The sequence below is a fragment of the Callorhinchus milii genome, unplaced genomic scaffold, assembly GCF_018977255.1.
Source record: "Callorhinchus milii isolate IMCB2004 unplaced genomic scaffold, IMCB_Cmil_1.0 Scaffold4, whole genome shotgun sequence".
Lineage (NCBI taxonomy): Eukaryota > Metazoa > Chordata > Chondrichthyes > Chimaeriformes > Callorhinchidae > Callorhinchus > Callorhinchus milii.
In genome coordinates, this window is record NW_024704745.1 from 68,153,035 (window position 1) to 68,180,011 (window position 26,977).

The 26,977-nt window shown below is 42.6% G+C and overlaps 2 protein-coding genes across 6 annotated transcripts in view; both read right to left on the reverse strand.

Annotated features, from left to right (window-relative positions):
• Positions 1–3,067: 3,067 nt before the first annotated feature.
• LOC103183269 (complement C1q and tumor necrosis factor-related protein 9A) lies at positions 3,068–8,101 on the reverse strand. The gene is given in 5 exon segments (XM_007900647.2): positions 3,068–3,872; positions 3,875–3,964; positions 5,386–5,448; positions 7,179–7,386; positions 8,050–8,101. Coding segments are annotated over 4 exon segments (987 nt in total). The 5' UTR covers positions 7,336–7,386; positions 8,050–8,101; the 3' UTR covers positions 3,068–3,195.
• A 2,101-nt stretch (positions 8,102–10,202) lies between these two features.
• Positions 10,203–26,977, reverse strand: part of LOC103183267 (spermatogenesis-associated protein 13) — an 83,946-nt gene continuing 67,171 nt past the window's right edge. For all 5 annotated transcript variants that reach the window (XM_042333910.1, XM_007900640.2, XM_007900642.2 and 2 more), the window contains 8 exons: positions 25,546–25,725; positions 23,106–23,297; positions 21,677–21,856; positions 20,258–20,490; positions 18,854–18,983; positions 16,776–17,148; positions 14,266–14,340; positions 10,203–12,093 (listed from right to left, as the gene is read on the reverse strand). In XM_042333910.1, the coding sequence (XP_042189844.1) occupies positions 11,912–12,093; positions 14,266–14,340; positions 16,776–17,148; positions 18,854–18,983; positions 20,258–20,490; positions 21,677–21,856; positions 23,106–23,297; positions 25,546–25,725 (1,545 nt within the window). In that variant the 3' untranslated portion in view covers positions 10,203–11,911. The remainder of the gene's footprint in view (positions 12,094–14,265; positions 14,341–16,775; positions 17,149–18,853; positions 18,984–20,257; positions 20,491–21,676; positions 21,857–23,105; positions 23,298–25,545; positions 25,726–26,977) is intronic.

Sequence of the window (26,977 nt, forward strand, 5' to 3'; positions counted from 1 at the left end):
TTGTAATGTCTTGTACTTCAAAGCCACTTCTCAAAATAACTTCCAAATTAAGCATTCATTGTGGGAATAATGTAATATGAATGTTGCTATCACTGTCACTTTGATTCATTATGATTTATTATTTATGGAGCACATTATGTTTAATTGCTGAGAATTCCATTACAAAGATTGATAAGGGTACAATACAGTGAATAATACATACAGTTCTGGTCACTGCAACATAAGGGAGCAGTGTAGGATCTAGGAGCAGTGCAGAGGGGAATGATGAGGATGATCCTAAATGTTGGTGGAATGTACTATGAGCAATGAAACACAAGATAGGGCTAAAGAAAAGCGACATTAGCATAAAGTATCAATGTATTTAAGAGGAATTAAGATGCATACATGATGGTGAAGGAAATAGAGGCATGTGGGAGGGGATTAGGAGAAGTGGATTAGGACAGACTCATGTGGAGTACAATGTGTGTCAGCCTGGCTCAGTTAGGAGCACTCTCGCCTCTGAGTCAGAACAATAACAACAAAATTACATTTATAGAGTGTCTTTCACGTTGGGAGGATGTCCCAAAGAGCTGAACAGTCAGGTTTCGGGGCCTGAGCATGGGGGAGGGGTGGTGTAGGGGTGAGGGAAGGCAGAAAGGTGGGAGGAAGACCAAAGGCATGGTTGAAGAGAAAGGTCTTGAGACCGGCCTTGAAGGAGGCAAGGGAGGAAGCGAGGCAAAGGGACCGTGGGATGGAGTTCCAGAGTGTGGGGGCAGAGAGGCTGAAAGCCCGGCCACCGATGGTGGGGCGGATCAGGCGGGAGACATGGAGCAGGCCGGAGTCCGCTGAAGAGCGGGAGCGGGCAGGTTGGTAGGGAGTCAGCAGGTCAGAGAGGTAGGAGGGGGCAAGGCCATGGATAACCTTAAAGGTGAGGACGAGGATCTTGAACTCGATCCCCTGGGGGATGGGGAGCCAGTGGAGTTGGGCGAGAGTGGGAATGATGGGGTCACGGAGCCTGGTGCGTGAGAGTACACGAGCTGCAGAGTTTTGGATGATCTGCAGCTTGTGAAGGGAAGAATTGGGAAGGCCGATGAGGAGGGAGTTCCCGTAATCAAGCCTTGAGGTGACGAATGCGTGGGTGAGGGCTGAGGCAGTGGTGGAGTCTGGCAATGTTGCGGAGGTGTTGGTAGGCAGTGCCAGTCATGGTGCGGATGTAGGGGAGAAAGGACAGTTCAAGGTCAAGCAAGACACCCAAATTTCTGACTGACTTAGTGAGGTCGAATGTGCAGCCGTGGAGGCTGATGCTGCCAGCGCCTGAGGTGCAGAGGCGCTGGCGCGAGCCAATCAGGAGAGCCTCGGTCTTGCTGACGTTGAGTTGGAGAAAGTTGGCCCTCGTCCAGGACTTGATGTCGGACAGGCAGTCGGTCAGGACGCCAGTAGTCCTGTAGTTCAGGGTGGAGGCAGAGAGGTAGAGTTGGGTGTCATCCGCATACACGTGGAAATTTACCCCATGCCTGCGGATGACGTCGCCAAGGGGGAGCATGTAGAGGATGAAGAAGAGGGGACCGAGGACAGAGACCTGAGGAACGCCGCACGAGACAGTGCGGGGGCTGGAGGAGAAGCCGTTTGCCGCGACGAAATGGAGGTGGTGTGAAAGGTAGGACCTGAACCAATCAAGGACGGAACCTTGAAGGTTGAGGAGAGGCGGTGGAGGAGGATTGAGTGGTCCATGGTATCAAAGGTGGCGGAAAGGTCGAGGAGGACGAGGAGGCAGAGGGAGCCCTGGTCACACATGGTCAGGATGTCGTTTGTGACCTTGACCAGAGCAGTTTCTGTGCTGTGGGCAGCACGGAAACCGGATTGGAGGGGTTCATGGAGGGAGTGAGAGGAGAGGAAAGAGCGAAGCTGGGAGGCAACAACTCTCTCAAGGACCTTGGATAGGAAGAGGAGATTTGAGATGGGCGGTAGCTGGATAGCTGAGACAGGTCGGATAGCTGGATGGTTCCTTCAAGGTGGGGGTGATAGTGGCTGTTTTGAGGGGGGAATGAACAGTGCCAGATGACATGGAGAGGTTAATGATGTCGGCAAGTAGTGAGACAAGGAGGTGGAGCTGGGGTTTAAGGAGAGGGGTAGGGATGGGGTTGAGGGAGCAGGTGGTGGACTTCATGGAGGTTACAGTATTGAAGACAGAGGAGGGGGTGACAGGTTCAAAGGAGTGGAAGGAGGGATGGGTAATTGTCAGGTGCGTAATTGTGTATGGAGGGGTTGGAAGTTGGGAGGGCAGTGGCAGTTGAGCGGATTCCCTCGATTTTGGACTCGAAGAAGTCCAGCATTTTCTCGCAGTGAGAGTCAAGGAAAGTATCTGTGAGGTGTGTCGGGGAGGGCAGAGGAGCCAGTTAGTGGTGGAGAACAGGAGCCTGGGATTGCCTTTCATCTCCAGGATTAACCAGAAGGTTGTGGAACTCACATAGCTTAAACTGACACTCCAATGCAGCGCGATGGGGGTAGGGTGTTGCATTGTTGGAGGTGCGACCTTCGGATGAAACGTTAACCAATCTGCCTATTCAAATGGACGTCAAAGACCTCATGGCACTATTTGAAAAGAGAAGGGAGTTTCTGCCTGTGTCCTGATCAACAATCCCCCAAATAACGTTGGCCACTCATTGCATAGCTGTTTATGGTAATTGCTGTGCGAAAATTCACATTTGCCCACAAAATACACAGTCACTTCACTTCACAGTATATCGTGTGAATTGCTTTGGGATGTCCTCCTGACATGAAAGGTGCTATATCAAATGATATTATTATTATTGTAACCATCTTAGGTTAGTTGAGTTGAATGGCATGTTTCAGTACTGTACTATTTATGTAATTAATTGCAAGTTAAAAGACCAAAGGTGAAGTCCTGTAGATTAGTAGTTAGAGTACTCGCTTTGCAAGTGAGAGGACCTGGGTTCGATTCTCAGGCAGGGCGAAATGTTGGGCACATTTCCTTGCTCCACACGCGTCTGCTTACCTAGCAGTAAGCAGGAACCCAGTTGTTGGTCCTTCTAATCTCGTAGGGATATATGTGTCATCTCTTTATATATTTAGCAGTTCTATGTAGGTCAACCAAGCACACAGGCAAATCTGGCAAACATTTGAAGAGGATGAAGAGATTATTTGTGTATAAAATGGGAAGATCCTTTTTCTCGATCACAGCAAACCTGTCTGGCTCTATTCAGTAAATAATAAAAACCCGGTAAAAACTGTATCATCATTGGTGTCTGCAAACAGCCCATTAAAGAACTCCCCATCAATCGCTTGAAGCCACACTTTATCTCCATCTTGTAACTGAAGCAGTGCTCCTCCCGAGGCCTGATCCTCACTATTCTGATAGCTGTCAAATGTATGAAGCATCCTCATACCATTTTTATACAGGCAGACTCTCACATGTTTGACGTAGACCGTGATATGATAGACAAAGTAATAGACCCCAGAATATTCACAGGTAAACTTTCCCGTAGAGGTGTTATAGTGATTCTGGTTGTTGTAAAAAATCTTGGTAAACTTGATCGGGGTCCCTGAGCGAGGCAGCTTGAAATTTTCTGTTAAACCAACACTGAAGGCACTGTGCCTCAGCACATGAGTGTCACCAGTATTCCCCTTTTCCCCAATTTCTCCTTTGTCTCCTTTTTGGCCCTGAATGCCAGGACTACCAATTGGTCCTTGATCACCTGTGTCTCCCTTGGGGCCTAGATTGCCAATGGGTCCCACAGAACCTGGTAAACCAATGCTACCTTGAGGTCCAAAGGTACCCTTTTCCCCTTTTATGCCTTGAGGTCCTATATCTCCCTTTAAACCCTGCTGTCCTTGTAGTCCTATTTCTCCTTTTTGGCCCTTGTGTCCAACAAACCATGAATTCCTTTTGGACCAAGTTTGCCAGGTATTCCTTTGCCTCCATGTTCCCCTCTTCGTCCTTTCTGCCCGAGTGCTCCAGGAGGTCCTAGGTTTATATAAAAAAAAGTAAAATCATATACATTGGAAGACTTTTAAGTACATGATAATAAAAAGTCAAACATATTTAACTTTTACCTATTCAAACTTTAATAAACTTTCACCAACAAAATCCTGTAAAGAATTACCAGTCATTACTCAAAATCCAGCAAAATATAGCAAAATCCTATAAAGTGCTTTGAGACGTCCTCCTGATGTGAAAACCACTGTATCACATGCAAGGATGATTTTTAAAAATTTCTTATATTTATATAATTCTTCATGATAGAGATTAACCGCTACTGAATTTGGTACAGGCCCTATAAAACTTATTTTTTTTAAAAATGCTATCTTTGATTTAAAAGTATTGAAATCTGGTGAGATTTTGACATCTTCTTGTAAGACTATAACACACCCAACACAGTAAGATCACCATATTTATTGCACTGCATAGAAATCCCATCAATAGAGTGAAAAGAGACAGTGAGAGAGAGAGAGAGTTTCATATGGTTTGGTAGTAGAGCCAGAATGCTGTGGTGTAGCCCTCTCAAGTAGTCATAGTATTTGAGGCCCACATTTTTGCATTATTTTATAGCTTTTATGTTCTGTACTTGTTATTTTGTAATAAAAATAATGATAGTAATAATCCTTGCATTTGATATAACACCTTTCATATCAGGAGAATGTCTCAAAATGCTTTACAGGATTTACTGTAAAGTGTAGTGACTGTGTATTTTGTAGGTAAACACAGCAGCCAAATTGCACACAGCAATGTCCCACAACTCTCCATTATGACCAATTTTATTGTTGGGAGATGTTGGCCAAGACACTGGGAGAATCTCCCTTCTCTTTTTGAATAATGTCGCAGAATATTCACTGTCCACCTGAACAGGCAGATGGGGCCCCATTTTAATATCTCATCTGAAGCACAACACCTCTGACAATGCAGCACTGCCCCAGTACTACAATAGATGGTCAGCCTAGAATATGAGCTCAAAGTCCCATTATGAGACGTGAGTTTGAGCCTACAATCTTTTGACTCAGAGGTGAGAGTGCAATCAGCTGAGACAAGCTGACATATATACAAGATGAGGATGAGATCAAATGGACCGAAAGGTCTTCTTCACCCAAACCAATCTTATGCAGTCCATCAGAATAGGAAGACGTCTCATCTAAAGGACAGCATGTGCATAATGCAGCACTAGCTCAGTTCAGCACTGAGGGACACTACAAGGAATGGGAAGAGGGTATTAAGACCATCAAGTGTCTTCCACAGTTTTATTCGCTCATGGGAGTCCTTTTGATCCCATTTCCTTGCATTTCTCTATATACCTTAGTTCAGTGATGGACAACCTTTTTGGTTGGCCAACAAAATAAAACATTTTCTCAATTGAATATTTCTTGATTTATGCCATAATGTTAGTCACTTACCTGTTTCTCCAGGTTGTCCTTTTGCTCCATTAGGCCCAGATTGTCCACATTTCCCAAATTCACCTGTTAATGAAGTGCTACACACTTGATTATTTCAAAACTAAAGCTAGACAAAAACACACCACTTTTCGGCATTCTACTTATTCTGATCAATACAGTTCTAAAATGTGTTGAAAATTAGTTTGCAGCTTTTATATTAATACATTCACCCCCATGTTAAAATAGCTTCTTGAATTACACTGGATTCAAGAGATTCTACATTACATTGCATAACTGAACAGGAAGCACAGGGTTAATAGCACAAGTGCACTGTTTCACTATCGACTTCAGTACTTCATTAGCCAGTAAGTTCACTGGTTACATTTTAAGTTTTTTCTAACATAGTGCAGCAATGATCTATCTATTCATTTCACAATACAGTGCAGTAAAACTCACATAAATCTGATCTGAATAAATCACCTAAGACCCTAAGACATACACCTCCCCAAGTCTCATTGAAGAGTTTATAATCTATGCAAGTTTGGCATAACTCATACTTTGTATTAAATGTATGGTCCCAACTGATATGACTTATGTGAGATTTACTGGATATCATCTATTGTTAATAAAATTTAATTATTAAAAAAACCTTCATATATGAAAACCCCAGGAAATAAATAAGGATATTATTAAGAATATTTATAATAATAATAATCCTTGCAATTGATATTGCGCCTTATCATGTCTTCGAGATGTCTCAAAGCGCTTCACAGAATATACTGTAAAGGGAATTGACTGTACATTGTGGGCAAAACACAGGAGCCAATTTGAGCTCATCAGTGTCCCACAAACAAAATTATTATTTTTTAGGGATTATTATCCCTGGAAAAGCGTTCCGCCAATTGACTAACAACCGATGTTATGTTAGCTATAGGGGAATAATTACTGTCTAAAGTTAAATATTTTTTTTCCTTTGAGAGGTATGAGGTAAAATTCCACCTGGGTTCAGACTTACTCAAGTAACATAACATTTTAGAACATTCAGAATTTGGCAAAGTGTTTAGTTTTTACCTGAAGCCTGTTTTTCTGCAGTTCTTAAAAGAACAAAGATTCATAATCCAAGGCTGTGTTTAGGAATTTTCCAAATTCTGTACAGTCTGCAATGTTACGTTAATAGAGTAAATCTTGACCCAGGTGGAATTTCTACTCGTGATGCTTTTAATACAAGTGACCTCAAGACAAAGTTGCGCAGTCACTAAGAATCCAAAGTTCAGAAATGCTTAATTTTACAGTTACAAAAAATCTGCCCTGGTGTGGATTGATTTACAACCTTAGTTATTACTGGTGAGCATTATTCTGGTGAATGTTGTGCTTGTTGAGAGCATGGTGGGAATATGGTACACTTGCAGGTAAATAAAGCACTCCCATGACAGACATTGAACAAAGTTTTCCCGTTATGAAGATGCAGTGAACGATAACTACTTTTAGATCCCTAAATCTGTAATTCGTAGATTCAGAACAGTCTCTATCAGATTAGTGCATGTAACACTGTCCATGCTACAGACTCCCTAAATCAGACTGCCATTTTGTTTCAAATTAAGGGCAATTTTGTGCTCTGAGTAAACCCTGAATAGAATTCAATTGTGATTGATCAAATTCATTTCACTTGGGAGTCCACCACAGAGCAGCTGTGCATGATTTTGCATTGATACAACTTTTTAAAATGCCTTTAAGTAATCAGTCATCTAAAAATGGTAATGTTAGGTATTCACAATTGTACAAAACAAGAAGAATGCATTCATCAGAATACGCACCTGTGTCTCCCTTGTCACCCTTTGAGCCATCCCGCCCATCCCTTCCAGGCGTTCCATTATGACCAGGTATTCCAGGATGTCCGCACAAACATGTCTCTTCTCTCAGCTGCTCTGCATTGCCCAGGGTGATCAGAACTACCAACAACCAACTTTGCATTGTGGATCCAGATTACCAGTCCGTACTCTCAAAAATATCCACCACGACAATCTAACAGCAATAACACAGCAAATTCAGTCATAGTTTCATCCCTTAAGCAGATTTGTTTTAAAATAATTTGAAAAAAGATTTATTGCGGCAGATCAGCATACAAGGAGCAAAAGGCTTGAATTTTATAATATCTGAAATGTCTCAAAGCACTTCTCACTGATTGTGGTCAAGGGTAGATTGTTTTTCGTACACAAACCCAGCAGCCAATTTGCACACAGCCGGCTCCAACAAACAGCCATTAAGTGAATGATCAATTTATTTGAAGGTTTGTTGGTCAGGATACCAGGAGAAACTCCTTCCTATTTTCAAACAGGTCCATGGGATCTTTTAACATCCAACCGAACAGTCAAACAGGATCTCAGTTTAACATTTTTTTCTGAAGGAAGTCACTCCAAAATCATGCAGCCAATGCTCTTCCAATACTGCACTGGAGTGTTAATTTTCTAAATCAACATTAGACTGTCCCAGCACTTATAATTTTGTTCTCTCAAATACCAACAATACTCTTTTAAGACCACATTTCAATTGATATTCATATCAAGCTTGTGCACAATCTGAATATTAAATTGTTTGCCTGCAAACACTAAAGTTAAGGAGGAAATCAGGATTCTGAATCATAAAGTGCACTGTGCGCAATGAACATGTAAAGCATTGCCTACTCACCACAGCAAGTGCCACTTCTAACTGGTCAGTTGTTCCTGGAGAGAAGTTTGCTAGATATGCATTATGTGTGTATTCTTTTAAACTGTATAATCATTAAGCCAGATGAGCTATTAATAAATAAGTGCTTCCAAAGACAAACTAGAAACATTGGTGTCTGTACGAATCTTTACCATCTGAAGAAAGATTTTGAATATACTTTCCTAATAAATGATTAATAAGTCCAATGGTGAATTCTCAGTGAAGCAGGTATCCTAACTGTTCACTGAACCGTAACTCTGTGCTTCAGTGACTTCAATTCGTCATTGTTCCAAATTCTTATGTCCATTTTATTCATATATGATAATAATGTATCAGACACCAGGCCTCAGGACAGGAAGGTTTGAGGGGTAGAAACTGATGTCCCTCTTAAGTAGATGCTGACCCTGCCATCTCTCTCATTGTGCTGGGCTGGGAAGGGTGGCAACTCTGACTTGGTCCCAGGCGAGTAAGTATGAGGCCCAGGTAGCATAGCTGGCCTCAGGTTAATCAATAGTTAGAATGGGGAGTCGGAGGGAGATTGGGAGTGCACAGGTCAGTAAGAGGAATGCCAGGTACTGCCCCCAAGCCCAGTTGCCTGCACCCCTCCACAGTTGTTCCGGTCTGCTCCACATCCCCCGCCCTAACCGCCCTACCATCGGTGGCCGGGCCTTCAGCCTCTCAGTCCCTAGGTTCTGGAACTCCATCCCCCAGTGCCTTCGCCTTGCTTCCTCCCTTTCCTCCTTCAAGGCCGGTCTCAAGACCTTTCTCTTTGACTGTGCCTTTAGCTCCCCTCTCGACTCTCTACCCCCTCCTCGCTCCCTCCCTCCCTTCCCTCACCCTGACCATTTCCCCCCCTGCTCGGGTCCTGACCCAATTGTACAGCGCCTTGGACTGTCCTCCCGACGTGAAAGGTGCTCTATAAATGGAATCTTGTTGTTGTTGTGTTCCTATTCTGGTTTCCTTGCCTGAGAATAAACCTCTTCTGTAGTGAGAGTCCCTGTATCTGCCCAGCTCAGACCTAGGTTAAGGAGGAGATAATCAGTCACATGCAAGGATTATTGTTGTTGAAGGAGATAATCACTCCTAAAGTGGGGTCTCCTTAGAGCTAAACTGGGTCCAAAGTGATATGTTTGGCAATGGAATGTCAGAATCGAACCAGCTCTCTATTGCAGTCTCTGTAGTCTGGTTCTTGAGCCAGGCAGGTTTGCAGTATTCCAGGGCACTGCTGATGACAGCAGAGTCAGCCTGGCTCAATTGGCAGGACTTGGAAGGGCAGACCAGTCACTGGGAGTAGGGAATCATCTCACTCAGCTCCTTGTAACCCTGCAAGTCAAAGCCCTAAAGGGTAGTGTGGTCCCATCTGGACAAGCAGCGTGAAAGCTTGCTAGACAGTGATATCAATGATGAGCTGTGCAGTTTTAGCTGGTTAGATTCCAGCAGTACCCTAACACACACTTTGGGGTCCCCAAGCCTTGGTTCCTGCCAAGCAGGGTCCCCCTCCCCCCGGGTACACAGTGTAAATTATTCCGTTCCAGACACAGGTTCCATTCCAGATATTATTCCATTCTAGACACAATCCACAGTCCAGCCTGTAAATAGCAGACTTTGGTCGCTTTGGATACTGTTAAGCATGATAATAATAATAATAATAATAATCCTTGCATTTGATATAGCGCTTTTCACGTCGGGAGGACATCCCAAAGCGCTTCACAGAACACACTGTAAGGTGAATTAACTGTGTATTTGTGGGGAACGCGGCAGCCAATTGCGCACAGCAATGTCCCACAAACAGTCGTAGATTGAAAATGACCAATTTATTATTGTTTTGTTTTGGAGGGATTATTATTAGGTGTGTGGATTAAGGAAACTTGCCCAAGGTTTCGCCCTGCCTGGAATTGAACTCAGGTCTCTCACTTGCAAAGCGAGTGCTCTAACCACTGAGCTACAGGACTCCACTGATGGGTTTTCACATGTGCAATTGACCAAAAAAGATTCAAGCCTCCAGTGGAAAAGCAGGCAGACAAATATGAATGTTTGAAGTATGTTCTACGTTGGGAAACTGCAAGAAAATATCAAGCAAGGATAGTTAGGCCGTAACTGGAATGAGGAAATCATATTTATTTCACCAAAATAAATGAATTTTTTAAATTGAATGTTTTATTACATTAACTGAAGGTAATCATTCTTTGGAACATAACAAAAATGAGACTACACTACAAAAAAATACACAAGTTACGTTAGGTATGTACATCATGCTTGTGATATCAGTACTGTGCAGCAGTGCATCACATTGTTCTGAGGCGTTCGACTTACCATCAAACTGTAACATCACAGACCAGACATTATTATTTATATCCGTGTGCTTAAAAAAAATCACAAAACAAAATGGTCTGGACAAAAATATGAAAATGAGATAGGCTCTCACTATACACAGAACAATTCATATATTACAGGCAATTTGGAAAGGAACCAGTAACAAGCCCGTCAAAAGCAAAGTAACATAACGTGCAGTGGCAGGTAGTTACTAAGGCTAATGTCCTTTGGTTCACCAACCATGCACGACAGTTAGCCAGCACCTGCCTTTGTTTGTAACTGAAAGTTTCCTAAAAAGTCTTGGTAAAAAAAAATGTACATTTCACAAATTGTCGCACGTTTTAGGACAAAATTCACAGCGAATTGGCAAGGTTGATAGAAAAAAACAGAGCGAACATCTCTATAATTGTCACGGTTCATTTATAAAGGCAAGAGTTTACAAAACGAATGCCAAGGTCACACACAATTCTGTTACATTAGCTGCATCACAAAGACTCCATGCTTAGCTAGGGTTGTACGCCATTCCTGGAAACGTGAAGGGAGGTTCATAGTAGGTGACTGACTATTCACAAGACACATTCTGGAGTTTCATTGCAGCGCATATAGTCCATGCCATAAGTTTCAGGAACATAAGAGCACTGGGGGCCACATGGCCCAGTTTTGGTACAGTCTTTACTTGGAATGGTGAGAATTAAAGTTCCTCTCCGTTGTAGGGAGAATGGTCCTATTGTGCTAATGGGGAGAAAGTACACTGGGAACTTTCAAATATTAAGGCTGAAACACATCCCTGTGTCCTCCTAAGACAAAGAGAGAGCATTTCTGTGTTACATACATACTTGGCTGCAGCAATCTGTGTTTAACCCACAGATCAGACACTAATGTACAAAACCATTCCGTTTACATTTCTACAGTGATAGTTGATCATCTCATATAAGTAATGCACATTTGCACATTTCATACTTTAAAATGCTTGCTTAAAAACTGTCATTTACCTGCCAGTGTTACCTCATATTGGGGTAGTGTGCTTCCTTGGAATAGATTTGCCTAAGAATCAGAGGCTTCTGCTGTTTCAAAAGGCAAATAAGGTTGTGAGTGGTTTACTAAAGTGGCCTATAAAGCCAATTACTGATAGGAATGACCAGTAGGCTAAACAGGACAAAATACTGGCAAATTTGTTCTAATAACTTTACTTCTATTGGAAATAACGTGCTCGTCATGTGTAAACTAACCTACTAAAGTATCTTATGAATTCGTCCTGGGCACATTGTAAAAATGTAGTTGTGTTGCTTCATTGCTGCTCGCCTCCTTTATAGCTCCCATTCAACCTTCAACCCTTGGCTCATTGTCGTTGAGAGAAAGGCCTCAATTGAACTGCGTGGGGAGCTAAATATGAGGAAACATTGACAAATGATGTGACACTTCATCTCTCAGCTCCTCTCCAACCCGGATGCTGTCCCAGGGCCCGTGATCTCCACAGTGATGTGTTGGCCTTTATCTTTGTTGCCGCTTCTCTAAGGCAACCACTGTCTCTTCATTTCTTAAAGGGGGTCAACTTGGTGAAGCTGTGCCAGAAGGGGGCTGGCTTACGTTTGGGTTCAGCCAGTGAGAATACCTGCTGCTGTGGAATGCTGGTGGGTACCGTGATGTGTCGTTGGTGCAGAGGGTGAAGGGCTTGATGTGGAGGAGGGATTGAACACCCACTGTAGCTCACACCTGAAACATTCAAACACACTTGTCCAGTCAGACATTAATCATTTCCAGACAGTCAGGAATCACCCTTTGTTGCACTAGACAAGTCCTGTAATTTCTGTAACTGTACATTATTGGATGTCAGCCTGGCTCAGTTGGCAGCACTCTCGCCTAACTTGGCAGACTGTTGGTTGAAGACCCAGGTCAGGACTTTGAACCTGCAATCTAGGCTGACACTCCAACCCAGAACTGGGGGTGTAGTGCAACAACAACAATTTGGATTTATATAGCGCCCTCCACTTTGGACGGCGTTTCAGAGCGCTTCACAGTAACGAATCCTGGGGCCGAGCCAGGGGGAGGGGGAGGAAGGCGACCAAATGTGCAGTCGAAAAGAAAGGTCTTCAACCGAGACCTGAAAATAGGAAGAGAGGAGGTGAAGGGAGTGAGGAGGGGACTTCCAGAGCCTCGGGGCGTAGTGGCTGAAGACATGGCTGCCGATGGTGGAGTGGAGGATTCGGGGGACAAGGAGGAGGCCAGACCCAGTGGAGCGAAGGCAACAGGCACTGTTGTGAGGAGAGAGGAGATCAGAGAGGTAGGGGGGTCAGAGGAGTGGAAGGATTTGAAGACAAGGGTGAGGATCAACGTATGAGATGCAAAGTATGAGGTACTGTCTCTCGGATGTGACCTTAAACCAGGCAATGTCTGCCTGTCCAAGTGGATTTTAAAGATCCCGTGGCACTATTCTAAAATAGTAAAATCCTATGAAATGCTTTGAGACAGCTTGACAATGTGATAAGGTGCAATATCAAAGGTCAGGATAATTATTGTTCCTCAATCTACTTTGATCTTTAAATTTTAACCAATCAAAGTCAATGGATAATACTTACGGACAGTATTAAGAGGCAGCTCTGTGGTTTACACTCTTACAAACCATCAATATCATTCTATGTAAAGCCAGAGAAAACAATAATGCCTCATCTCAAAGTGTAGCAAGACTCACAACTGACAAGAAACACCAGCCAAGTCAGGGGTCATGAATGGAATTTTAAAGTGTGTAAAGCAAACATGTTAAGAATCAGGGAAATTCCTCCATAGCATTTTAGAATGTCCAGAATTTGGCAAATTGTTGAATTCTGTCTTAAATTTGAAGGCATAGCTGCTGTGGTTCTTAAAAAAAATTGAGCAAATTGGTTCAAGTTCAAAATTAAAGACGAGATTTGAGAATTGGCCACATTCTGGATGCTCTGAAATGCTACATAAATACAGTAAATCCTGAACAAGATGGAATTTATACCCCTCATTTTTTTCTCCCCTCAACCTGCTGAAAAAGGGGCCAAATCCACTGTGTCTCAATACTGTTCTCACACCCATTCACAGAAGATCACCTAAAATTTGATGCAGAATTATGTTCTATTTCATCACTGGGAATTAGACTCAAGACTACACCATAATTTCTACTGGAGGCCTAAAAGTTATTAAGAGACTAAACTCTGGACTGAATTCAGATGTAGTTCTCAATGCCAATCCGTTTCCCCCCCAGTCATCCTGATCAACTTGAACATGTGCAATTTGTGTTTCTCATGGGGCAAGGTGGCTAGATTTATGTTATGCAGAAAACCAAACAATTTTGAATGAGTAGAAAACCAAATCAAATAAAAGTAGAGGTTCTTGTAGGAAGAAAGGCAGTAAAGCAGAGATTCTATTACAGGATGACCCTGTTATAACATGGTTATCTGGGCCCAATCTTTGTGTAACTGTTTTTAAGCAGAATAAAAGAGCGATTTAGGTCACTAATGATATTGTTTAATATGTGCAATACACAGGAAGTGTCACTATCAGTGTTGCCTAGCATTTGCAGAGTGCAGGAAATGATCTCAGCACCACTGCACATAGCATGCAAGCAGTGACTACAGTAGCAATCTGACCACCCAGAAGCCAGCCATTGTTTGGTGTGGGAAGCATCAGACGCCAGGTGCTCCATGCTTCCGATTAGCAGAGGTCCACAGGATACCAGTGAGTGCTATGAGCAAAGCCATAGGGTGTTAAACCACATTAGCTTGTCAGTTGTGTTTACTGTTCAAGTCATTATGACTTTCAAAGCGTACAGGATTTCAATTTGATATAGCACCTATTCACGTCTTTGAGACGTCTCAAATACCTCCAACCCTGCTTCTCTGCATCTCACACCTTACTCACCCTTCATCTTTCCATGCCTGGACTTTTTGGCATTTAACATAGCTTGTTTCTTTTGGTTTTCTGAGATTTCAAATCCTGAAAACAGATTGAAACAGAGGATTATAAATATTTCATCAATTATAGACTTTTGCTCCTTAATCTATTTCAATCAAACATGCACATCAGCCTAGATGAGGCGAAGTTGAATCTGGTATCTGAGTATCCAAACCAAACTACTGTGGATTCCACATGTGTATGGTTTCCATTTGTGTGTTATGAAATGTACATTCACACTCCAAAAAGGTGTACCCTGCTTACCCAACCTAGGGAATTTAGTTGCAGGTTGGGAAGAGCAAAGACTTGGAGCCACCTCCCCACACATACACACCAAGTTTGCGTTGAAGATTAACCAGCTAAAATGCACAGGCTAAGATTACAGAGCACTGGTAGCTTTTCTGCTGCTTACCTCTGCCCAGATAAGACCATCTAACCTTTTAGGGCATTGTTTTGCAGGGTTATCAACAACAACAACAAATTACATATGTATAGCACCTTTCACGTTGGGAGGACGTCCCAAGGCACTGGACAGCCAAGGATTTGAACTCAAGCTGGGGGCTGGGATCAGGAGGGGTGGAGCGCAGAAGGGTGGCTGGTAGGCCCGGTCGAAGAGGTGGATTTTGAGATGCGCCTTGAAGGAGAGAGGGCAGGAGCAAGGCAACAACAACTAAATTACATTTGTAAAACACATTTCACGTTGGGAGGTGCTGTGGGATGGTGTTCCAAAGGATGGAGGCAGAGAGGATGAAGGCTCGACCTCCGATCGTGGGGTGGGCCGGGCTGGAGCCTGCTGAGTGGAGGGAGCGGACATGTTGATATGGCAAGTTCCAAGTGGGAAGAATCCCAGGCTCCATAACCAGTCTGCTTTTCCAATGCTTGTCTTACCAAGACTTGCAAACAAATCGGGCTGACTGGTCGAACATCAATAGTGCCATAGGAATAGGCCATTCAGCCCCCTCAAGCCTGTTCCACCATTCTATTAGATCATGGCTGATCTTTCAACTCCATTTACCTGCTTTTTTAGTCCGCAATCTGGATGAATAGGCAGATGGGACATTGGTTTAACATCTCATTTGAAGGACTGCACCTCTTGACAATAGGAGCACAGGAAGCTACAACTCTGGAAAGGCGTGCTGCCTTAAATTGCTCCAGTTCTGAGCATACACTGTATATCAGACGTCTGAAATTCTATCTGGTTTCAGTCTATAATTTGGTTGAAAATTTAAGACCACGCAGAATTGTGGAGAGTTCTTAAATTCAAAGTTGATTTGAAAAGCATTTTTTCCGCACTATTGATAGGAACCGGCTTTTAAATTAACGCTGAATTTTAGAATTTTCCACAATTCCTGCATAATTTTAAATTTGAAGCCAAATGTTTTACCAGCGAGAACCAAGAGGAATTTCAGGCCTGTGATGTATTAATTAGCACTGGCGATAATGCCAGTGATAAAGCCCTATCAACAAAGTGGAAAATTCCACCCTATTGATTCATGACAGTATTTAACCCTGAAGCTGACTTGTGAATCACAGTATTGAGCTGTTGGTTGATGGGATATTGGCTTAACATGAAAAAAAACAAGAGTAAAGCCAATAACCACATTGGGTTCAACCAATGTGACTGACTCGGGGTGGGGGGGAGGACAGGCTTTCACTATGGACAGGGTGTGAGTTTCTTCCCATAAGTCAATCCCATTGTGTAATTGCATCTGTGTCAGTTGGTGCAGTGGTAGCACTCTAAGGTTGTGTGTTCAAATCCCACATTGAGACTTGTACACAAGTGGTCTAAGCTGACACTCCATTGTAGTGCTGGGGGTCTGCTGCATTGTCAGAGGTGCTTCGGATGAGAAGTTAAACCAAGGGCCCATCTACCTGTTCAAGGAGATATTAAAGATCTCATGGCACTATTTAAAAGAAAAGGGAGTTCCTCCCAGTGTCCAGGCCAACACTCCACAAATACAATTGGCCATTCATTTCATGGCTGTTAATGGGACATTGCTGTGTGCAATTTGATTGCTGTGTTCACCTACAAATACACAGTCACTTCATTTCACAGAAAATGCTATGAAGCGCTTTGAGACATCCTTACGACATGATAAGGCACTACACCAAATGCATGCATAATTATTATTATTTTGCACATCAGCACATTTTTGTCGTGCCAGGCTGTGGACTTAAAATGTTTAACCAACATTAACTAACCTTCAAACTTTTCAGTTTTGTTGCAAGGCCTTTTCCTTCAATAAGAGTTCAAACCGCATGACCGCTCGAACACAGATTAATTATTATTATCATCAGTAATATTAACCAGACAATCTTCATGTAGCCTTCAGCACTTTGCGTACAAAATACAGTCACTACACTTCACAGTAAAAATCATCATGAGATGTTTTGACAACGTTATAAGGCTCGATATCGGATGCAAAGAATATCCTTCTACATCTAACCAGTACTCTGAAATCAGCCGACAAACTCACCCATTTCTTTGTCTTCTTCTACTCTTTTTCTTTCATCTAGACATGCTTGTAGCCACCGCTGCTTGTCTTCTGGCTTCTTGGCACAAAGCAGGTAGATTTCCTCTGTTTCTGTGCTTTTCAGTTTGAAGGCATTTTTTACATTAATATTAAAATCCTTGTCTCTTCCGTCTACCATGTCCAACACCTCCATTTCATCCATGTCCACAGTGCCTTTGTAGTACAACATGTCTCGCCTCAACAGATCCTTTTTGCAAAACACTAGCTGATGGTCAAAGAGAAAAAAGGTCCTCTGCTGGCTCTTGCCTTGACGTGAAAATTTGGTTAACTCTCCAGAATGGATCAGCTCCGAGCTTCTAGCCAGAACATCTTTCCCCTGAAAAATATTCAGATGTACAGTTAAACCCAACCCACTCAGCGAGCACTAGCCTGCATCAGGTCTCTTCCTTTACCTGCCCCACCATCGGCGGGCGGGCTTCCAGCCATTTTACTCCCAATCTCTCCATCCCAGAGTCACCCTGACTCGCTCCCTCCTTCACCTCATTCAAGGACAGTCTCAGGACCTACCTTTTTGAGTGTGTTTTCAGTCATCTTTCTCCTCCCCGCACCTCCCACCCTCAGCTCGGGTGCCAAGACAGTATTGTTTTGCACCTTAGGACATCCTCCTGATTGATAGGCGCTACATAAATGTAAATATGTTTGTATTGCAAATCACACGGCCCCTCCAGCAACACAGCAAATTATTCAGGAAGGAAATGCACAGTGAGATCCTCCCGACGGTCAGATCTGGAGGGCATTCAGTAAGTGCCCGTCTTGTATTACATACAGCTACATCATTAATAAATGTGTTTATTAATAAATATCTTTATGGCCCTGTAACATTAGTCGGTCACTTTCTCTTTAGTCGAATAGTCACCTTTACGGGGAATTGTCAGTGTCTTGGGATGTCCTCCCGACATGAAAGGCACTATATAAATGCAATTTATTGTTGTTTTTGTAGAATTGATTCAGTCAAGGATTTGGATCCAGCTGGGGGTCGGGATCAGAGAAGATGGAGGGCGAGTAAGGTTAGGAAGGTGGCCAAAGGCGCGGTCGAAGAGGAGGATTTTGAGACACACCTTGAAGGAGGCAAGGGAGGGAGTGAGGCAAGGGAATGAAATACAGCACAGAGAGCATCAACTACTGAGAACAAGGGGCACACATTAGTTGGGCCAAATCCTATTTCTGTGTCATATTACCTGATGTAAGATAACCCTATCTTACTGGGTTCTGACAATGAGGTCCCCAGTCATTACTGTACATAAACTGAGAACCCTCTAGTGGCGCAAAGCAGATACTTCAATATAAAATCAGGTTTAAACCTTAAACCTATAGGATTTTACTTGCTGTTTCCTTTTTGGGATTTGGATTCTGGCTAAAGAGGATCATTTCCATCCAAGTCCTTCAATACTGCAGTTTACTACAATTCTGCAGTTCCAAACTGTACATAAATGTGTCAGCCTGGCTCAGGTGATACACTCTCGCCTCTGTTTCAGAAGATTATGAGTTCAAGCCCCACGTCAGGATATTGAACTCACAGTCTAAGCTGACACGCCAGTACCATTCTGGAGGAGCGCTGCATTGTCGGAGGTGCCATCCTTCAGATGCGACTGAGGTGACATCTGCCCATTTAGGTGGACATTAAAGATCCCATGTCACTATTGGAAAAAGAGAAGGGAGTTTTTCCCTGTATTCTGGTCAAGAATCCTCCAAATAAAATTAATCATTCACTTCTTGGCTGTTTCACTTCATGGACATTGCTGGGTGAGAATTGGCGGCCGTGTTCGCCTACAAAAGACATAGTCACTACACTTCACAGTAATTCCTGTTATTATTATTACACATTCAAACAACTTTATTTATAGATCGATTTGGTGATGAAAATAGACATTAATCATAGTGAGAGCAATAGTTATGGGTACCACTTTTTTTAGGAGAGCTTTAGGTAGGTCTATGTCACTGAAGACTGAATGAACATGAGAGATCCAAAAGAGATGGCAGAAAGGTAAGCAGACAGTTTCGGGTCAGAAATATACACTCACCTCCCAGTATACGATAGACACTTGCCAATGCGCAATCTTGTCTATACTTTCTAATCGTCTTTTCCTCTCGTTAATCAGACGTGCTACGTTCTTCATGGCCTCATATGCAGCGCTGACATTTTTGTAGTCACTGTGAAAAGGACCAGGTTTCTTTAGACTTTCACATTGTTATATCATAAACAGGCATAAGTTGTATTAGTCGGGACCATAACATTTAATATAATAGAATTATATCATAGAATCATACAGCACAAAAAGAGGCCATTCGGTCCATCGAGTTTGTGCCGGCTCTTTGAATAGAGCAATTAATGTCAATCCCACTCCCCAGCTCTTTCCCCATAACCCTGCAAACCCGTCCTCCTCAAATACCTGTCCACCGCGTTTTTAAAAGTAGTTATCGAATCAGCCTTGACCACCCTTTCAGGCAATGCGCTCCAGATTCGAACAACTCGCTACGTGAAAAAATTTCTTCTCACTTCCCCTCGGCTTCTTTTAGAGACTATTTTGAATCTGTGACCTCGAGTCACCGACACACCCACCAGTGGAAACAGTTTTTCCCTTTCTAACCTATCAAATCCCCTCATGATTTTGAAGACATCTATTAAGTCTCCCCGTAACCTTCTCTGTTCCAATGAGAATAATCCCAGCCTCTCTAGCCTTTCCTCATAATCAAGGTCCCTCATTCCTGGTACCATCCTCGTAAATCTCCTCTGCACCCTTTCCAATGCCTTAACATCCCTCCTATAGTGTGGTGCCCAGAACTGAGGCCTAACCTGTGTTTTATATAGGTTAATCATAACCTCCGGTTTTACGTGAAGTATACTTTACAGGCAAACTTGCATTAATCGTACAATATACGACTTGATTCAATAAACTACCTACGCATCCGTACTTCAATACAGTCAGTAAATGCACATGAGATGACAGGCTAAGACTTTATTCCTTGCAGGTTCAATGCAGTCGGTAAGTGCAGTAGCGACATTACAAATTAGGAGATGATTTGCATAAGATTTAGGATGCATTTAGGATCAAGACTTATGCGAATTTTGCTGTAGTTTAACTCCCGCACCATTGAGCTAACACAGACCTGCTGCACATCCTCCTGCTGCTGTAATTTTAGGATCACTATTGCAAGAACACACCATCAGCAGGGTAAAACTAACCTATCTTACAACTGCCTAAACCCAGCTCACGTTCCCTATTAGATGTTGAACCAACACTTGGCAGATTAGGCTCCCAGTCAGTAGCTGTTGACCCTCTCATCCTTAAGAAATCTGTTTAGACTTTTGAACAAATGGGTACAGAAAATCCATGCAAAGAGAAGGGTCAGATGGAACATGCTATCTATAACCATACACGTTTACGTTCAGTTTGCTACCTTGGTTTGGTCTCGAAAACTCGTACCTGTGGCCTGGAGTGGTGTATTTGAGTAACTCAGCGAGCTGCAATGGATATTTACAGATTTTCTGGACTGGAGTTAGAAGGAAGCCATCAATGGCGATATCAATCATCTGCTGGAGCAGTCGACAGGCCTCAAAAAAATGCCGATATTTGCTTTGTTTCATTAGCTTGGCAAGCTCAACACAAGCACTCGGGTGGTTGTTACAATATTCAGAGTAGATTCCAAATCCTTCTTGCTGTAAGAGAACATTAATCATTTGAGAAAGGCATTCGATTGCTGGACGTTTAGCCTCATCGCAGTCATCAGTAACAATAAAGTCTGTCAGTCGAGGCAAACTAGAAACTGAACAAATGCTAATGCTCAAAACATACCATTCAAATTGGATCCCTGTAACCAGTGATTTCTCTGTTTCGTTATTAGAGTTAATCTAGTCCGGCTCTGAGTCAGAACCACATCAGGTTCTTGAACCCAATTAGCCTAGACTGACATTCCAATGCAGTGCTGGGGTGCCCTGCACTGTTGAAGGTGTTGTACTTCGATTGAGACGTTTACCAAGTTCCCGTTTGCCTCTTCAGGTGCACGTTAAAGATCCCATGGCACTATCCGAAAAGAGAAGCGCGTTTCTCCCAGTGTCCTGGCAAACAATTTCCTAGATATAACTGGTCATTTATTTCACGGTTGTTTGAAGGACATTGCTTTGAGCAAATTGGCTGCTGCATTTTGCCTACAAAATACACATTTTACATTAAAGCTTGTGAAGCGCTTTGAGATGTCCTCTCAACATAAAAGGCTCCATGTCAAAAGCAAGGATTATTATTAATAATAATATTTTACGTATAACCTATTAATAATACTCAATGATCTATTTTAGGCTGCAATGAAAATATCATAACTTGCATTTATAAAGCACACTTTACTTGAGGTAGCATCTCGGAGCGCTTAACAGTGGTGGAGCTTGCAATAAGAGATGTAGAAAGGATAAGGATAGAATCAGGAAGAATTTCAGGCTTCACATCAGGGCTGTTGTGAAATAGGCAGCTGACACTGACAGAGAGGAGAATATAATGCTGATTCTGTTTAACGTGGTTAGGGGTATGGACCCCATTCACTGCACATGCATGCAGGTGGCTCACTCACTTCCCACAAACACAACACACAGGAATTGATATTAGCATAGATAGACCCCAGGGCCCAGAGATTGGCGACTTAGCTTCCTGTGCATTAAAAATGTCTGAACATTGCGTCACTTACTTCTTTGTGTATGCAGGAAGTGACATCACCTTTTAGGGGCTACCATTAAAACAACAAATTAAAAATCAGAGTCTGAGGCTGACGTTTCATGTGTTCTAGAACGCAGAAGTGAAGCATTCATGAAATTGTTCGAAGAATAAGATTATTGGGAAATTAAACATTCAACGTACGTGTTGGAGGAAACAGGATCCAATTTCGCTCAGGTGAGGATCATCTTTGTTGAACTGTTTCTCCAAATCCTTCAAAAATTTCCTTTGGAATTTGTAGATCTCTTCAATGTTTCCAAAGATGGTGTTCAACTGTGCTTCCGTGAACATCCCTGTGTGTTTGCGACACTGTCGAATATACCCCTGTAACAAAGGCATTTTTATATAAGTTGCAACCACAATGTGGAAATGAATGTTTAAACCTCTTTTACCTAATACACCTTTAAAATCTCTGCAGATTTTTTACACCAATTTGACCAAACACCAATGCTCGTTGTAATTAATTATTCAAAATCACTCTCTGCAGCTCTATTAAATATTCGATGGAGAGAAGATGTCCTGAGCTAGATTTAAAGCAGTGCGGGGCACTACTGACTCAATCTAATAAAGGGGAAAATGTCAGCATTGGAGCAACATTGCAATGCAAAAGCTTAATTTTGAAAATCATGAAAAATGTAACTACCTAAAATTCTTGTATATTTTATTCTAAGACACACACATACACACACGCGCACACATACACACACACAAATATAATTACATAGGACCTTTCACGTCAGAAGGACATCACAAGATATTTAACAGTACTGGCTGGGCAGCCGAGCAGGGGGTGGGAGTTGAGTCGAGGGGAAGGGAGGGGAAAGATGACCAAAAGAGCGCAGGTCTTGAGATTGGTTAGGGTTGAATGAGGTAAGTGAGAGAGGGTGTCAAGCAAATTGGAGGGACTCCAGGATGGCGTTCCAGAGAGTAGGAGCAGAAATACTGAAAGCCTGCCCGCCAATGGTGGGCGAAGGACATGAGGCTGGCCAGTGCCTCCTGAGCGAAAGGAGAGGTGGGGCAAGCAGGATTTGAGGAGGTCGCAGATTGATGTGGCGATACCATGGAAGGATTTAAAGGTGAACACATATATGATTCAATGCTTTTGGGATATAGGTAGCAGAATCTGGCCAGTCTCTATAAAGAGTCACACAGGGTCATATGCATGTAATCCGCATAAATGCAGAGCTAGTAAAATAGGCCTTTGTATTTCAGCACTCCACTTCAATGTGTGATGTTCTGGCTGTCAAGGGTACCTGAAAGGGTGGTGGAAGCCAATTCGATAACAACTTTCATGAGAGATGTAGATAAATATTTGGGGAGGAAAGTTTGCAGGGCTATGGGGAGAGAGCGGGGGAGTGGAATTGAATTGGATAGCTCTTTTCAAAGAGCTGGCACAGACATGATGGGCCGAATGGCCTACTTCTGTGTTGCATAATTCTATGACACGAATGTGGTTAGCAGGAATGACTTACAAGCACACGTGCACATTGCAAGAGAAGGCAGAAAGAAAGGTGCTCAAACCACTCTGAGATTGCTTCTCATTGCAGAATAGCACCCTTTACAGGTCCTGTACCTCGCAGATGTCCTTCAAATGTTTGATGTAGACCCGCTCGGTGTTCATGATCTCTTTGATGACGTTGGTTCGCATCTGCTCTTTATTCTCTGCAGTTTTCAGGAAGCGGTGTTTGCTGGAACTGGCATCCAGTTGCTCCTCTGGAGTCTTCCCAGTGTATTCACCCATGGCATCCTCCTGATTCACTCGCAGCTAATGAAGTAAAACATAGGGTTTAGAACCCAGATGTGTACAGCACAGAAGAAGGTATTTCACCCCATTGTGTCATTGTTGTCTCATTCAACCCCATTTGGTCACAATTAGCTGCCTTTTCCATTGTACTTACCCCTGAAAATTACTCCTTTTTAGGTACTCATCTAGTTCCCTCTTGAAGCTTATATGGGTCTGCCTTAACCACTGCACCCAGTAGAGCATTAGACATATCTATTGCAAATTTCTCTGTGCTCAGGTATTTTATACACAAAGTTATCACACCCTTTAAGAAAGGGACTGATATATATATATATATGTACACATCACAATATTCAGTGCAAGTTTTATTGTATTAAAAACTCACATGGGAGCTGTAATAACAGTCTGTGCTCCTGTTATCCTTTCCTCAATTTGTTCTTGGTAGATAACACTGTCATAATGTGGTTGTGTTAGATCAGACGCTGTTTAGTGGATCCAGGAAATCTCTTTTTGCACTGTCCATGTCCTTTAACTAGTGTGAAACACCAGTTACCCATGTGTACTGCACACATGCTGAGGGTCTGAAGCATTCTCTCACCAACAGACAACGTGAATGCATGATACACTGTGAGAAAACATCTCACATATCTTCTCTTCATTCACAAATGAAGCAACCGATTTAAAATAAAACTGCCATCTTGCATTCTGCCCCTGCAGTAACACTCTGAATACCGTCTATAGATAAGTGGGCTGGAACATGATTACGACAGTGGAAAAGAATGAGCCATTTCTTGATCACCCTTGAGATTTGCCAACCAAGCTAAGGATTGGATTTGGTACATGATACTGTGCAAATTTTCTGAAAAGACCACATGGTTAGTGTGCAGACAAACCTCATGAATTGTTCAGACATTAGTAGCAAATGCAATGATAATAATAATCCTTGCATGTCATACAGTGTTTTCATATCGCTGAGACATCTCAAAGTGCTTCATAAGATTTTACTCTGAAGTGCAGTGACTGTATTTTTAGTGTGAATGTGGCAGCTAATTTGTCCACAGCAATGTCCCATAAACAGCCGTAAAGTGAATGGCCAATTTTATTTGGGAGACTGGTAGTTAGGACACCTGGAGAAACTCCCTGCTCTTTTTTGAATCATGCCATGAGATCTTTAATGACACCTGAATGGGCAGATGGGCCTCAGTTCAACGTCTTAGCTGAAAGAATAGCACCACCGACAGTTCATCTGCAAATGCACAGTCACTACACTTCACAGTAAATGCTTATTTATCATTATTACAGATGGCTTATTTGAAGAGTTAATTCATTCCATAATAATTGGTCTTTCTGCCAGACTCCCAACTGAGTTCTCTTCTGCATACCCACTACAACAACAAAAACAAATTACATTTTATAGCGCTTTTCATGTCAGGAGGACGTCCCTCATACTTTCCAAATTCCAAGTGTCTCAAAGGATCAATTTTCAAAATCATTGTCCTGGTCTTCCAATCCCTTTACGGGTTTGTCCCACCCAATCTGCTGCAGCTATCCATTTCACTCTTACTCCTCTTGTTTACTCCTTGCTCCCCCACTCCCATCCCTAACTATCGATGGTCATGCTTTCAGCCACTATGCCCTTGTCCTCTTCTAAAACTACTTTGCCTTGTACCCTATCCCACTGCCTCTAGAGGCCTTCTTAAAAGATTTTTCTTCAATTGTGCCTTAGCTCAACATCTTCAACTCTCCAGCTTCTCCGTTCTGCATCCATCACAACATTTGTCTGTGTATTTTGGGGGCAAAACATGGCAGCCAGTCACATGCAGCAATCAATGTACCCACAAGCAGCTGTGGAAGGGGTGACAATTTTATTTGGGAGATTGTAGGCCAAGACACCGGGAGAAATTCCCTTCTCTTTTCAAATAGTGCAATGAGGTCTTTAACATCCACCCGATCAGGCAGACAGAACCTCGGTTTAACGTCTCATCTAAAGGACGGCACCTCTGATAGTGCAACATCCCCCCCAGCTGCATTGGAGTGTCGTCTTACCATGTTCCGATGTGGGGCTTGAACCTACAACTTTTTCAGTCATGAGTGCTACCACTTAGCCTGTCATGTCCAATAGGATATTACAGACACATCCCCTCCATAGATTGAGTGACCACAATTCTATTCTGTTGAGTAAATAGAATTGTCAACTTGTAAGTTGCCCAAAAGCACTGGTCAGCGGTTCCATTTCTGTATTCATTCAGTTTGAGAATGAGAGACCTACCCGGACAAAGCTGGCAGGAAACCAGGCTTCCTTGTCATCTATCAGCCCCCACCACCATTCCTTGTTGGATGCATCAAGGACCTGGATGACATCACCGGCTTTGAAGCCAAGCTCCTGATCGTCCATAGTAACGTGATCCCATAATGCTTCTGCGTAGACGATGTGGCCATCACTTATCAACTGCAGGGAGATCAGAAGATTCTGTTAGCAATGGAAAACATCACAAAACATTTCACTGTTTCTATAAACTAGCAATGTTCCTTGTGTTATTATAGGTTAGTAGCTCCACTGAGATTCAATTGGTAGCACTCTCGCTTCTGGATTAATAAATCATGGATTTAACCCACACCAGGATTTTCAGCTCTTAATCTCATTTGACACTAGTCTAGAAATGAGAAGTATTGCAGTGTGAGAGGTGACAGCTTTTGGACAAGGTATGTTCAAGCCTGACATTCAGTTCAGAGTCTAGACTGATTATTCTGTGCCGTATAGGTGAAACCCTGCATTGTTTAAAGTGTTGTCCTTTGAGGTGAGACGTTAAACTAAGGATCCATCTGCCTATTCAAGTAAATATTAAAGATCGTGTGACACTATTTGAAACGAGAAACGAGTTTTTCCCACCACTATGGCAAACAATCCTTCAGATAAATTGGTGGTTCACTTCATGACTGTTTGTGGGATTTTGCTATATGCAAAAGGATTGTTGAGTTTGCCTACAAAATATAGAATTTACTATACTTAACAGTGATTACCCGGTGACATTTCAGCATTATAAGTGCTATGCCAAACGCAATAAAATATTATTATTAATATTAAATTGAAGGTCCCTTTACTTGCTGTTCAGGTAAACATTAAAGATCCCTCAACACTATTCCCCCTCATCCAAATTCAAAGAAAGATAATTTCATTCATTTATCTGTTTGTTGAATGCTCCAGGCATAGATTAGTTGCTGAACCTGTCCTCATAACAACATTCAGTTCACTTCAAGGCAATTCACAGTGTGAAGCCCTTTAAGACATTTTGACAGGATAAGACATTATAACTTCAAGTATCATTTATTATTTTCATAAGAGATCAAAGGGTATCAATTGAGTTAAGAAAAAGCACATTGATAATCATCCTTGCACCTGATACAGCATCTGACCATATTGTTGACATGACCCAAAGCGCTTCACCAGAATTTGTAGGCGAACATGGCAGCCAATTTGCGCACAGCAATATCCCACAAATGACCAATTGTTGTCCGGATACTGGAAAAAATGCCATTTTCTTTTCGAACGTTATTGTAAGATCTTGAACACCCACCTGAACAGGCAGATGGGACTTTGATTTAATGTCTCATATGAAGGACAGCACCTCTGAAAATACAGCGATCCCCCAGGGCTGTATTGGGGAGTGACAGCCTAGGCTTCTGAGTTCAAAGTCCCTTTG